At 35.6% G+C, this 12758-nt stretch overlaps 2 protein-coding genes across 2 annotated transcripts; one reads left to right on the forward strand and one right to left on the reverse strand.

The window, feature by feature from the left end:
* Window positions 1-4909: 4909 nt before the first annotated feature.
* Window positions 4910-9077, forward strand: LOC126668838 (uncharacterized). Its single transcript, XM_056106286.1, has 4 exons — window positions 4910-7370; window positions 7476-7784; window positions 7877-7964; window positions 8037-9077. Exons 1-4 carry the CDS (start codon window positions 5143-5145, stop codon window positions 8811-8813), a joined length of 3402 nt encoding a protein of 1133 aa, XP_055962261.1. The 5' UTR covers window positions 4910-5142; the 3' UTR covers window positions 8814-9077.
* Window positions 9078-10222: 1145 nt separating this feature from the next.
* Window positions 10223-12285, reverse strand: LOC126668847 (uncharacterized). Its single transcript, XM_056104406.1, has 5 exons — window positions 11899-12285; window positions 11498-11812; window positions 11006-11368; window positions 10831-10935; window positions 10223-10753 (listed from the first exon to the last, which is right to left on the reverse strand). Exons 1-5 carry the CDS (start codon window positions 12283-12285, stop codon window positions 10526-10528), a joined length of 1398 nt encoding a protein of 465 aa, XP_055960381.1. The 3' UTR covers window positions 10223-10525.
* Window positions 12286-12758: the final 473 nt, after the last annotated feature.

Genomic DNA, 12758 nt, shown 5'->3' on the forward strand with positions numbered 1-12758 from the left:
AGCCTTGGAGACAAAAGCTGAGGCATTTGCGACGGATGCATCCGTCGCAAATCAGCGACGAACTTCATCCGTCGCAAAGGCATCAGCTTTTGTCTCCAAGGCTGATGCCATTTGCGAAGGTCAAGTCCGTCGCAAAACCCAAATGGTCCGTCGCAAATTTGTTAATTTTTCGGCACTTTTCTGCCCTTTTACGCTATTTTTTGCCGTTTCCCTTGTCGTTTTAAATACAGTAATAACAATTCATTTATAAATTACAATCAATTGAAACTGATAAATAAGCTAACACGACATTACAAAGCTGGAGTGTCGTCATCGTCTGGTGGGGTAGGTGGGGACTGTGGCCGATACTCTGCCGGAAGGTTAGGAATCATCCTGGCAATCTCCTCGCGTATCATCTGGGCCATGTTCGCAGCCTGATGTTCCCGAGTCAGTCGCAGACCCTCCAGAATGCCGGCCTGCACACGCCGCTCGACCTCCTCGTCTGCCTGCTGCGACGTCCTAGAAGAGCTGCCTCGCGGCACCCTGCTGCTTGGCCCGGCGTACCTGCTGCTCGCAGAACCCAAGCCGTACACGCGTTTCTTCTTGTTGATGCCCTCAATGTCTAGAAACACCTGGGTCTCGTCCACTGCAGCTGGGCTCGAGGAGCTACCTCTCTGGTCTGAGGCTGTATCGCAGCAGCAAGCCTCTCAGTGATGGCGTCTTACAAAACAATAAAAAAGATATCAGTTTTGTTTTAAAGCAACCAAAAATGCATAACATATTAAAAAGTAAACCTAATTTCTAACGAAATGTCGACATCATTTCCTCTGTAATATGAGCATCACCCATTTTTCAGGGAAGTCCTGCAAGCAAATTCCAGTATATAATCCAACAAATAAACATGTTTAACAGCTAACCAACAAGCATTTTCAATCTAATATATCATTTCCGAATTATTAAATTCAACTTAGAGAATTACAAGTTTAATAAAAACTTATAGTCATATCCTGAGCACGTTTGTCGACCGACTTCTTGTCAGCCTTCGTGGAGTGAAGGCGAGTGTACAACTCCGTCGCACTCGGTTTCCGGCCAAGCTCCCTTTCCTAAAAGAAAAAAATACAATTCAATTAGTATCAAAATAAAACAAATACGTCATCGCCAGGAACAGGGTCTGATCCCCGTCCGCGTCCTCGGCCTGAGGCTGATCCTCGGCCTGTGCCTGATCCTCGACCTCGACCCCTCATACCTGCATATACATCAATTTTAAATGTTCGACAAACAACCAACACATTTATTAATAAAATTATACATTCCTTCGTGAAACATAAAACTAAGAAATATAAATTCAAATTCAACAAGTATACACTTGAATAATATAATTAAAAAACATAATTTCGAGCAGCGTTAATACATCATCTTTAACAATTGATTATGGTTGCAAAAAATCTAATACATAAAATTTACTAAACTACTAAAGTTCTTCGCTTTCATCTTCGTCTGATGAGGATGCGATGAACTCATCTTTTGTTTCTTGTTCAGGAGGCATGAACAACGCATCTTCCTCAGCTTCTCCAGTTTGATCAGCCAAATATGTCGGATTGTCTTCTGTTGCAACAACGAGAGGATTTTCTTCTATGTCATCTTGAAAGGCCGGGATAATCCCCTCGGGCATGTCAAGCTCTGATCGCGCCTTTATCCTGCAAACTGCCCACCAATTTATTTTATCCCTTCTTTTACTCGGATATGGCAGGTAATGAACTTGGTTGGCTTGTTCAGCTAAGATGAACGGTTCATACTTGTTGTATCTCTTTCTGTTATTAATATCCACCATGTTGTATTTTTTGTTACTAATTGTGCCTGAATTTTGCGCTGGGTCGAACCATTCGCATTTAAATAAGACAGTCATTTTCATTTGAAGCGCTGGATACTCTAACTCAATTATGTCTGTCAGAAATCCATAAAAGTCATTTTCGCTATCGACATATTGAGTTCCCCTTACGCAGACTCCACTATTCATTGTAAGTTGTTCCTCCCCATAAGCTTGAGTCTGAAACTTGAACCCGTTTACACGGTACCCCTTAAATGTTCTGACTGATCTAAGAGGTCCTTTAGCGAGACTAAGAATGAAGGGATTGGTACAGACAGTTGGATCTTGCACCTGAAGCGTAAAAGTGTATTATAAATCGGAACTTTTAACTAAAAGAATCGAAATATATTCTGTAAAATACTTACATATTGTTGAAACCAGTAGGCAAAGTCACTCTCGAACTTTGCTTCAATTTGTGAGGTGCTGATTTCAGGGTTTCCTCTGCGCAACTCGCCATCGAAAACCCTTTAGTTACGAAGAAAATAATAATTAGAAGCTAAATAATCATTGTTAATTACATTGACAGCTGTATTAAAGTTTACTCTCTGTAATTTTCAATTTCTGAACAATTCAATAGAACATATGTCCGGGCAGCAACAATCTCAGCATCTTCAAGATATCTCTTGCGGCAAGCACCCACTGATTGCCCTTGCGGCTTGAAAATAGATAGTCTCTCAACATCGTCGTCGACTTCAATGTCACAAACTTCATTTCTTTGCAGCCGCTCAGGTATCATTGGGTCACCTTCTGAAAAATAATAAGCTGCAAATTTTGCGGTTTCTTCATTTAGGTATCCGCTACTAATGCTTCCTTCCACCCTCCCTTTATTGCTCACTTTTTTTTTCAGTTTTGTCAAATATCTGATTCCACATACGCCACAGTAAGTAAACATTACATGTTAATATACTGATACACAGAATTGAGAAACTTCAGTAATATTACCTTTCAAATGGGTACATGGAGCGATACTGAACCGGCCCTGCCATCATAGCTTCGTACGGTAGATGTACGGGTAGATGTTCCATGGAGTCAAAAAAGCTGGGAGGAAAAATACGTTCCAGCTTACACAATATCTTTGGAATTTTCAGCCTCATACGATCTAGATCTTTCTCTGTTAGAGACGTGGAGGTTAACTCACAAAAGAAGATACTCAACTCTGTTATAGGCTCCCACCACTACAAAAAATTTGGCTTCTTGTGACAAAAAAATATGTGACAAACTATATTTTGTCATAATAAATAGGTTAGTTGTGACAAAAAAAATTATTTTGTCACAATGAGAGTTCAATGAAATGATATTGCGACAAATACATATTGTGTCAACCATTTTTGTCACTATAAAAAATAATTATGTTTGTTGTGACTAACTATTTTGACAAAAACATGTTTTGTCGCCGTAATTTAAAATATTTTTATTATGACAAAATTATTCTTATCATAATATTTAAAAAAGTTGTGACAAATTTTATTTTGCAGCAATTAGATATATTTTGTCACTATAAAATTTAATTACGTTTGTTGTGACAAAGTATTTTGCCAATAAAAGATATTGTAATAAATTAATATTGTGTCAAATTTTGTCGTCACTTATAAAAAAGTAAATATGTCTATGTGACAATGTATTTTGCCAAAACAAATGTTTTGTTTTCGTATTTTAAACCTACAGTTATAACGACTGCATATGAACCTGATGTCAACCGTATGTCAACCTTATAAAACACAAAATAGAGTATGAAAAAGGAAGTGCAGAAAATATATATGTTAAGGAATAACTCGAAAAAAACTCTTTCCACTACTGTTTATTGTGTCAAATTTATTTGTCAATAAAAAAAGTAAATTTGTTTTTCTGACAAAATATTTTGCCAAAACAAATGTTTGGTTCCGATATTTTAAAAAGACAGTTATAATATTTATTGTGTCATATTTATTTGTCACTATATAAAAAAGTAAATATATTGTTGTGACAAAGTAATTTGCCAAAACAAATGTTTTGTGCCTGTATTTTAAACTATAGTTATAATAACAGTAAATAAACCGTTTATTGACCATATGTCAACCTTATGAAACACAAAATACACACAAAATAGAGAAAGAAAAACTAATTGCAAAAAATAAATGGTAAAATAGAAAATATATACAGTTATAATGAAAAAATAAATTTTAGCATAATATTTAAAGACTTTTGTAACGAATTTATTTTTCAGCAATTAATTAAACTTATATAATGTTGTGATAATTAAATATTGTGTCAAATATTTTTGTCACTATAGCAATTAATTGTGTTTGTTGTGACAATGGGTTTTGACAAAAACTGTTTTGTCACTGTATATTAAAAATACAGTTATTATGATAAAATAAATTTTATCATAATATGTAAAAATATTGTGAATAATTTTATTTTTCAGCAATTAAGCGAAATTAAATGATATTGTGATTAATAAATGTTTTGTCACCATGGAATTGAAAAAAATAATTATGATAACAGGTTTAAATGGGTTATGAAATTATATTTTATTTTGATAAAAAAAGGTATATGACAATTAAGATTCAAATATCCAAATTAGGTTAATCGAAGCACTCTTCATTAGGGAAAAACTTTTTTTGCTGAATACTGACACCACACTACCGCATCAATTCCATACGTTTGTACGCTTCTCACGCCGCCGCACTTTCATTGATTTGTGTTTGTTGATGCTTATTTGTCCAGGTATTTTTTAACTTATGAAAAGAGACTAAATTGATTAATGTAGGATGAATTTCACATTCAAATTGCTTATTTGTTTAATTGATAATTTAAATTTTTAACTGATTCGTACAAACTCGAGGTCGGGCTTAAAACTCGACGACTTATCACCTATTCTCGAGTTTATTAGCTCAGTAAAATCAAGAACTCGAGGTTTTGCTTCCATTTCGTCGAGTATTAAGACTTACATCAAGTTTGTGCTTTGACAGAGATAAAAAAGTCGAGTTAAGGATGTAACTCGTCGACTATTAAGCATGACATCGAGTTTAACATTGCAAACGACGTATAAACTCGAGTTAAGTTTAATAATTCGTCGACTATATAGGCTGACCTCGAGTATGTTTTAACAGTAACACTAACCAAATGTTAGCCTTGTTTTAGAACTGCAGGTAGTTCAGGGAAAGAAATTGGATATATTTTTAAAATAGCTAACGGTATCTGATTTGTAATGGGTAAGTTTTAATTATATTTTCAATTGATAGATTTGTACCAAATATTGATGTTGCCTAATATATTATTTTGGAATTAAAGGGACGCCATCAGACAAAAGTTGGATGACGTCGTACCGATTTAGTTCATGTTATATTCAAGAGGTCAAAAATTTTCTGAATGTTGCAAAAGACTTTACTGATTCAAATGGCAGAGTTCGATGTCCATGCAAGAACTGCATCAATATTTATTTGAAGCCATTGCAAGAAGTAAAAATGGATCTATATCAATATGGAATTAGTGAAAACTACACAAACTGGGTGCACCATGGTGAGACTTCTCAACCTCGTGATAGTTTAGATGGCTCTATTAATTCGGACAATGAATTGGAGGATAGTGGAAATGATGTTTCAGAAATGTTAGATGATATGTGTAATGCAACTTTTATGGACACCGACATGGAAGACAGACTTCCCAATCAAGATAATAACATGCTAGAAGGAGAAGTAGCAAAATTTGCTAAATTGTGGAATGATTCTCATTGTGAACTATATCCTGGAAGTCAAAAATATTCAAAGCTCTCTTTTCTTCTTAAGATGATTAATATCAAAGCACTCACAAATTCTAGTAATAAGTCATTTTTTTCGAATTTGGAGTTGTTCAAGGATGCACTCCCGAGAGGAGAAACCCTTCCAAGCTCAAGTTATGAGGTTAAAAAATTGATGCGTGATTTAGGACTCGGTTACGTAACTATTGATGCTTGTGTAAATGATTGTGTGCTATTTTGGAAGGAAAATGAAAATCTTGACACGTGTCCAACTTGTAAGGCCCCTAGATGGAAATTAGGTTTCGGAAAACGCAAGAAGGTTGCTCAAAAAATTCTTAGACACTTCCCTTTAGTACCTAGACTTCAGAGGTTATTTATGTCTAAAGATATTGGTGAAAATATGAGGTGGCATAAGGAGAAACGTGTAGATGATGATACGATTAGACATCCAGCTGATGCTACGGAATGGAAAGATTTTGACCAGAAATATGCTTGGTTTGGAAAAGATGCTCGTAACGTGCGACTTGGGCTTGCTAGTGATGGATTTAACCCTTTTGGAAATATGAGCACGAGTTATAGCATGTGGCCGGTGATTGTGACGCCATATAACTTACCACCATGGAAATGCATGAAGGAGAATTTTTTGATGTTATCTTTGCTTATTCCTGGTAAGGAATCTCCCGGAAATAATATCGATGTATATTTAAGGCCATTAATTGATGAGTTAAAAGAGTTATGGGAGACCGGTGTGACAACATATGATGCATATAGCGGTAAGAATTTTCAATTACATGCTGCATTATTATGGACAATAAATGACTTTCCAGCATATGGAATGTTATCTGGATGGAGCACAAAAGGAAAATTGGCATGTCCTGTGTGTAATAAGTGGACGTGTTCGCTAACATTAAAAAATGGAGTGAAGCAATGTTACATGGGTCATCGGAGATATTTACATGCCCAACATTCTTGGAGAAAAAGCAGAAAATTTGATGGCAAACCAGAGCACGGGTCAAAGCCTGAAGAGTTGTCAGGAGATGAAGTTCTAAGGCAATTAGATTTGCTTCCTAAAAGCCTTGTTTTTGGGAAGACACCTAACCAAAAAAAGCGTGCACGTGGTCCTGAAGAGCTCAATTGGACAAAGAGAAGTATATTCTTTGAATTGCCTTACTGGAAAACATTAAAATTACGTCATAATTTAGATGTAATGCATATTGAGAAGAATATATGTGAAAATATATTGGGTACGTTGATGAATATTGATGGAAAATCTAAGGATAACATTAAGGCTCGAATGGATTTAGAAGCAATGGGTATAAGAAAAGAGTTACATTTACAGCAAAAGGGAAATAAATTTTTTATGCCACTTGCTTGTTATACATTACCGAAGCCTGAAAGGAGAAAGTTTTGCGAATGGTTGCAGTCAATCCGGTTGCCAGACGGATATGCTTCCAATCTTTCTCGATGTGTAAGTGTTCAGGACTGCAAAGTTATGGGGATGAAAAGCCATGATTATCATATATTCTTGCAACGGTTACTTCCAGCATCAATTTGTGGGTCTTTGCGTAGTGAGGTTTACACTGCATTATCAGAGTTGAGCTCTTTCTTTAAGGAGCTTTGTTCGAAGACTTTAAAAAGATCTACAGTTAAAAAGTTGCAGAGCGATATCATTTTGATAATATGTAAACTTGAGATGATATATCCTCCATCTTTTTTCGTGGTAATGATGCATTTGGCAATTCATCTGCCACGTGAAGTAGAATTAGGAGGCCCTGTTAACTATAGGTGGATGTACTTTATTGAGAGGTTAGTTGATAAGGAAATTTTATTTTTAGTTTTCTTGCTGCAGTTTTAACTAATTTTTATATATCTATATGGTTTATTCACATTTACAACAAATTTGTTGTGCAGGTTCTTACGTACTTTGAAAAATTATGTACGTAACTTAGCTCGACCGGAGGGTTCAATTGCTGAAGCGTATATCACTAAAGAATGTTTGAACTTTTGTTCACTGTATTTTCATGGTGTTGAGACAATATATAATCGCGTTGAGAGAAATAATTTTCCTGTGCAAATAGGAGTGGAAAATGGATTTTCCATATTTTCAAACAATGCAAGACCTTTAGGAGCTACAGAATATAAAACGTTATCCCATTCTGATTTTGAAAAATTGCAGTGGTATGTGCTTAACAATTGTGAGGATGTTGATGAATATCTTAAGTAAGTTATTTTATTTTGAAAAAACAAAGACTTTAGAGTTTCAAAATAGCTTTATTTTACACTTTTTATCTAATTTTATAAACGTTAAGCAGGATTCACATTGAAGAATTACAAAAGGAAAGTGTTATAGATGTGCAAAAAAGACATCAGGCAGGATTTGCCAGTTGGTTCAAGGAGTGTGTAAGTATGATGCTATAAAAGTACTAAATATTGAATTATGCCTCTAATTTCACCATTAAACTTATTTTTCAGGTTGGACGCTTACGTGCTACTGGTTTGGTTGCAGCAACAGATCATATATATGCGTTGGGATTAGGTCCTGATATACGAATTGCTAGGTACAGTGGGATAATTGTCAATGGAGTTAGGTTTCACACAGTTGAGCGTGATAATTTTCGTCGGACTCAAAATAATGGAGTTTCAGTAACGGGAGAGCATAAGTCGAAAGAAATCGAGTTTTATGGTGTGCTAACAGATATCATTGACCTCCAATATGTTAATGGGAATCATGTTTTCTTGTTTAAATGTGATTGGTGGGATGTTGGCGATAAAAATGGAATTAAAACAGATGGCAACTTAGTTTCTGTTAATCTGAGCCGTAAATGGTATACATGTGATTCTTTCGTGTTGAGTTCTCAAGTACAGCAGGTTTTTTATGTCAGCGATATGAAAAATGGAGGTCATTGGAAAATTGTGCAAAAATCATTTCACAGGAATATATTTGATGTGCCAGAAAAGGAAAAAGTGTGCAATGAAGATTCAATATTGAATGATGAGCCCTATCAGCAATACGAGGCAGATAATAGTCATGAAGTCGATCAAAATGGTGGTGAAAATTTGGAACTCTTGCATCCTATAGATGTATTACCGGATGAAGTTGATGTTGGTCAAATGTTTCAAGGTCAAAACTCAAACCCGATTTATTCTAGCGATGAGGAGGATGATACTACGATCAATTATGATGATGCCGACACTAATGTACTAGAAGACTCAAATGACAGTGACAATGAAGACGAAGACGATGATTAGTGACTGAAATTTACCGCTTATTGAACTCTTTTTGGATTCTTGTAAGTATGAATTTTACTAAGAGATGCTTTTTTATATTGCCTTGAATGTAGATTGTAGAATTTTGGTGTTTTATGGCAGTAGTTATGCAGCCCAACATGAAATTTGTGGAAAACTGGATAGCAGAAACTCGATGTGTTGATGAAAACTCGTCGAGATATTAGCCACACATCGAGTTTGAACTTATGGAATTATATATGAGATATCAGCCAAACATTCAATTGATTCCTTTGGTTTAGTTTGATTTTAAGGTTTGGTGTAATACCAATTATTTTTTCTCAATTTTGTACTTCTACTATAGAACAGAACAGAAAAATAGAATTGAACTCCTGCCTTTTAATATAACTATTGACAATTCACAATTTTGCGGAAATTTGCTAAAACACTACACATATTGTAATTACCTGTTTTTACAAATACTCTAAAATAGACTTCAAATAAGAAATAAATGGACATTTATGTCCTCCAAGCAAAATAAAAGTGTGACAAAAAGGAGACTTTCTTTACAAACAAAAATCAATAACATTCTTCATCTTGAACCTCCATAAATTAGCTTCCTCTTCACTCCCTAGGCAGATGTTCTCTTGAGTTTTAGAGGACCCTCATCTTCACTAACACAAGAAGAGCTTTCCTTCCAACGAGCATACAAATATAATGACGAAGCGTAACGAGCACGGTGTTCTTTGACATCATAATCATGCCCCATAACTTTCCCATCAACAAAGAACTCAGCAGCGGAAAACATATGAACTCCACAATCACTACGAAAAGTGAGAAAAAAATAAAAAAACATAAGAAACAAGGTTGACATTAGGTTCCTATTCTGTCACCATAGCTCTTTAATATAACCCAACCAACTAAAGTTAAAAAAAATTATAGACTTACACATCATTTTGGATAGGCATGTTTTCCATAATCTCTATTCTGAACGGATCAGTTATTCTCTTTCCCTCATAAGCACCGGCAGTAGTATCGATGTCATCTCGAGAATCATAAAAATTGGTAGCTTGAAGGAATAGTGGAAGCAACACACTATAGGAAGTAACATATTCAGTTGCTGATCTGTCATATTGCGCCGACCTCAACGAATTGTAGATATAGATGCATCGTTCCTTGAAATTAAGGCGAGCCAAAATCCAATGCCAATCGTTAACACAATTGATCGGAAAAAGAACATCGTCAACATCAGCCCAATTCGTATTGCAACGCATAGCACCACCTTTAATGTAGATAGCCACTGTATGTTTTAAAGAAACAAGTGACACATCTTGCTTTTTCTTGTATGCTGTGTAGAGAGTTTGAATACGCCGATCAAAAAAATTATCAGTTGACGTACATCTACTGTTTGCAGCATATCCAGATTTTATTTTCTTTCTCAGATAATAAAAGAGAACATCTACATGCTGCCAAATAAACAAAATTCAAGGTTAAGTAGCCATACAGTCACAACAATGTTATTAACAAAACTATCGTGAGTAATTCAAATAATAAACACATAAAATAAAATAAAAAGAACAAATAAAAGAAATATGGATATACTTACAGAACACTCAAGAGGCTTTCCAACGTGGTAGAGATGGTAAAACCAGGATTTCGTTTCAATATCAACCACGCCAAGAGAAAGACGAGGATGGAATTTATCAATCTTTGGATCGTATATCCAGCTTTGCCTTCTAAACAAACAAAGAAAAAAAAATTAAATAAGTGAGCATTAAAACAGAACTGAAAAAAGTTAGTCGAGATACGAACTTGGCCCCTTTAGGACGTCCTTCTTCCAGCCAATTCTGAATGATGTCTTGTTTGGTGGCATCACTGAATAAAATGTGATTAGCATCAAATGGACAAATACGGACTTTACAACCAGTTTGCGTCGGTATGAAGCGGCTTGAAGAAGGACCAGACTACCAAAAACATAAGAGAGGATACAGTAAGTAAACTATAAAATTAAACTATAAATATAATTTAAAGCAAACAATACCTCCTTTGATTTGAATTCAGCAATCGATTCACTTGCATTTTTTTTAGTCTGATTGATGGTGTCATCTGGTGGAGATTTTAAATTCAACTCGCTTTGTCGCGAAACCTAGTAAATTGACAATAAACAAATTAATATAGTTAATCAAAACAGCTTAATTTCAAATTATTAAATATACCTCAAAATTCGGAGAGATAACATCAACGTGTTCGGAAGAAACAATAACACAAGGTTCACCACGGTCATCCTTGCCTTCAAGTACAGCCTTCTCGCAAACCAAATCTTCCAATTCGACTTTTTCAGCACCTTCTTCTTCATCAGCAGACTCCCTACCATCCCTTTCTTTGCTGGAAGTAGCTTTAGTATCAGCAGAAACAGGAACAACAGACTCCCTACCATCCCTTTCTTCTTGTTCCGTTACTATAGAAGTACCATTTTTACTTGGTTTCACTGAAATGTCCTCTGCAGGAAGAACAACCTTTTTTCCTTTGTCAACCCTTGTCTGCAAGCCATCAGAAACATCATGTTTCTCAATTTCAACCTGATATAGATATGGAGTTCACATTAGGTTTCCATCAGGTTACAATAACATAATATGAAATAACATAAATTATATTTAACTAAACTCTAAGTGATAAAAGTACAAAATACATAAATCAAAACAAATTACCGTTTTAGAATCACCAATCAGAGTTAGCCTATCATTCAATGAATTGACAACTGTCAAAAGTTCGGAACATTTGGAAGTGAATAAACGTTTCAAATCCATTATATCATCCTTAATCGTCTTTTGACCAGCCATCAAAATTTCCAGCCTCTCTTCCATAACATTTAAATTCGAAGTGTTCGACGTTGATTCACCGTCCTTCAATATATTAAATGCCGGACAATAACCCTCCTCGTTTCCCTTAATTTTTTTGAATAAGTCACCTAGACGAAGGGCATTCATCTCTGCCGGGGTTGGAACAATTGATCGGAAAATCATCTACACATAACAAATGAACACCATATATGAAAACAGAGTCAATGATAAATTACATTTGAAAAATTGAAAATTTAACACATACGAACCTCATCGGATGCAATCTCAACAAATAAATCCCTGTCAACATCAATGTATTTTGCAGGAACGAATGCTTTCCACCTCAGAATCCGCGGGATAGCATCTTTGTTCACTAGCTGAGCAAAGGTATTTTCCACCGCCGGGCAACACTCGTAGAACCAACATACCAGTGCATATGGTAAACCTTGAAGTCGATACTGGTAAATGTTGTCTTCAATAATAAGAGATCCCGGACTAAGAACAGCTCTTTTTGACAAAGAATCAAACGTGTACTTGAAAACGTCAATACCCCATGGATAGTCGTTCAAATCAGCCGAATCAACTACGTCAAAGTCCTTCAAAGGGATACGAGCAGTCCTCGGTGAAGCAAGCAAGAAGTTATGCAAAAAATGCATTATGCTATCTTAAACCCATCCTCCTCCGACTCCCAACGCCTAGCTTTGAAAAAATCCTGAAGGGTCTGTTTAGAAACAGATTGCAGCCCGCTGAAGTACTTATCCAAAATGTCGTTTTCAACTTTTGTATAGGCATACTTACTGCTGTCACCTTGATAGTTTAAACCCGAGATCAAAGCAAATTCGTCGATTCCGAATTTCAGCCTATGACCGCCAACCTCAAACCACAATTCAGACTTCTTTAGCTGCTCCACCTCCCTCAACAATAAACAATGTATGATCTGATTTTGCACTTTGATCTTGGGAATATCAAGAAAGTAGCCAAAGCAAGATTGTCTAAACTTTTCCAATTCACCTGGAGTCAGAGTCGATTTGATATCAGAAATGACATCGTATGACATGCGCGTATCAATCTTCGAGTGAACATGATCTTCTCGGCTTACTTTAAACTGCCATAGCTGTATGGAAATTAG

The sequence above is a fragment of the Mercurialis annua genome, linkage group LG1-X, assembly GCF_937616625.2.
Source record: "Mercurialis annua linkage group LG1-X, ddMerAnnu1.2, whole genome shotgun sequence".
NCBI lineage: Eukaryota > Viridiplantae > Streptophyta > Magnoliopsida > Malpighiales > Euphorbiaceae > Mercurialis > Mercurialis annua.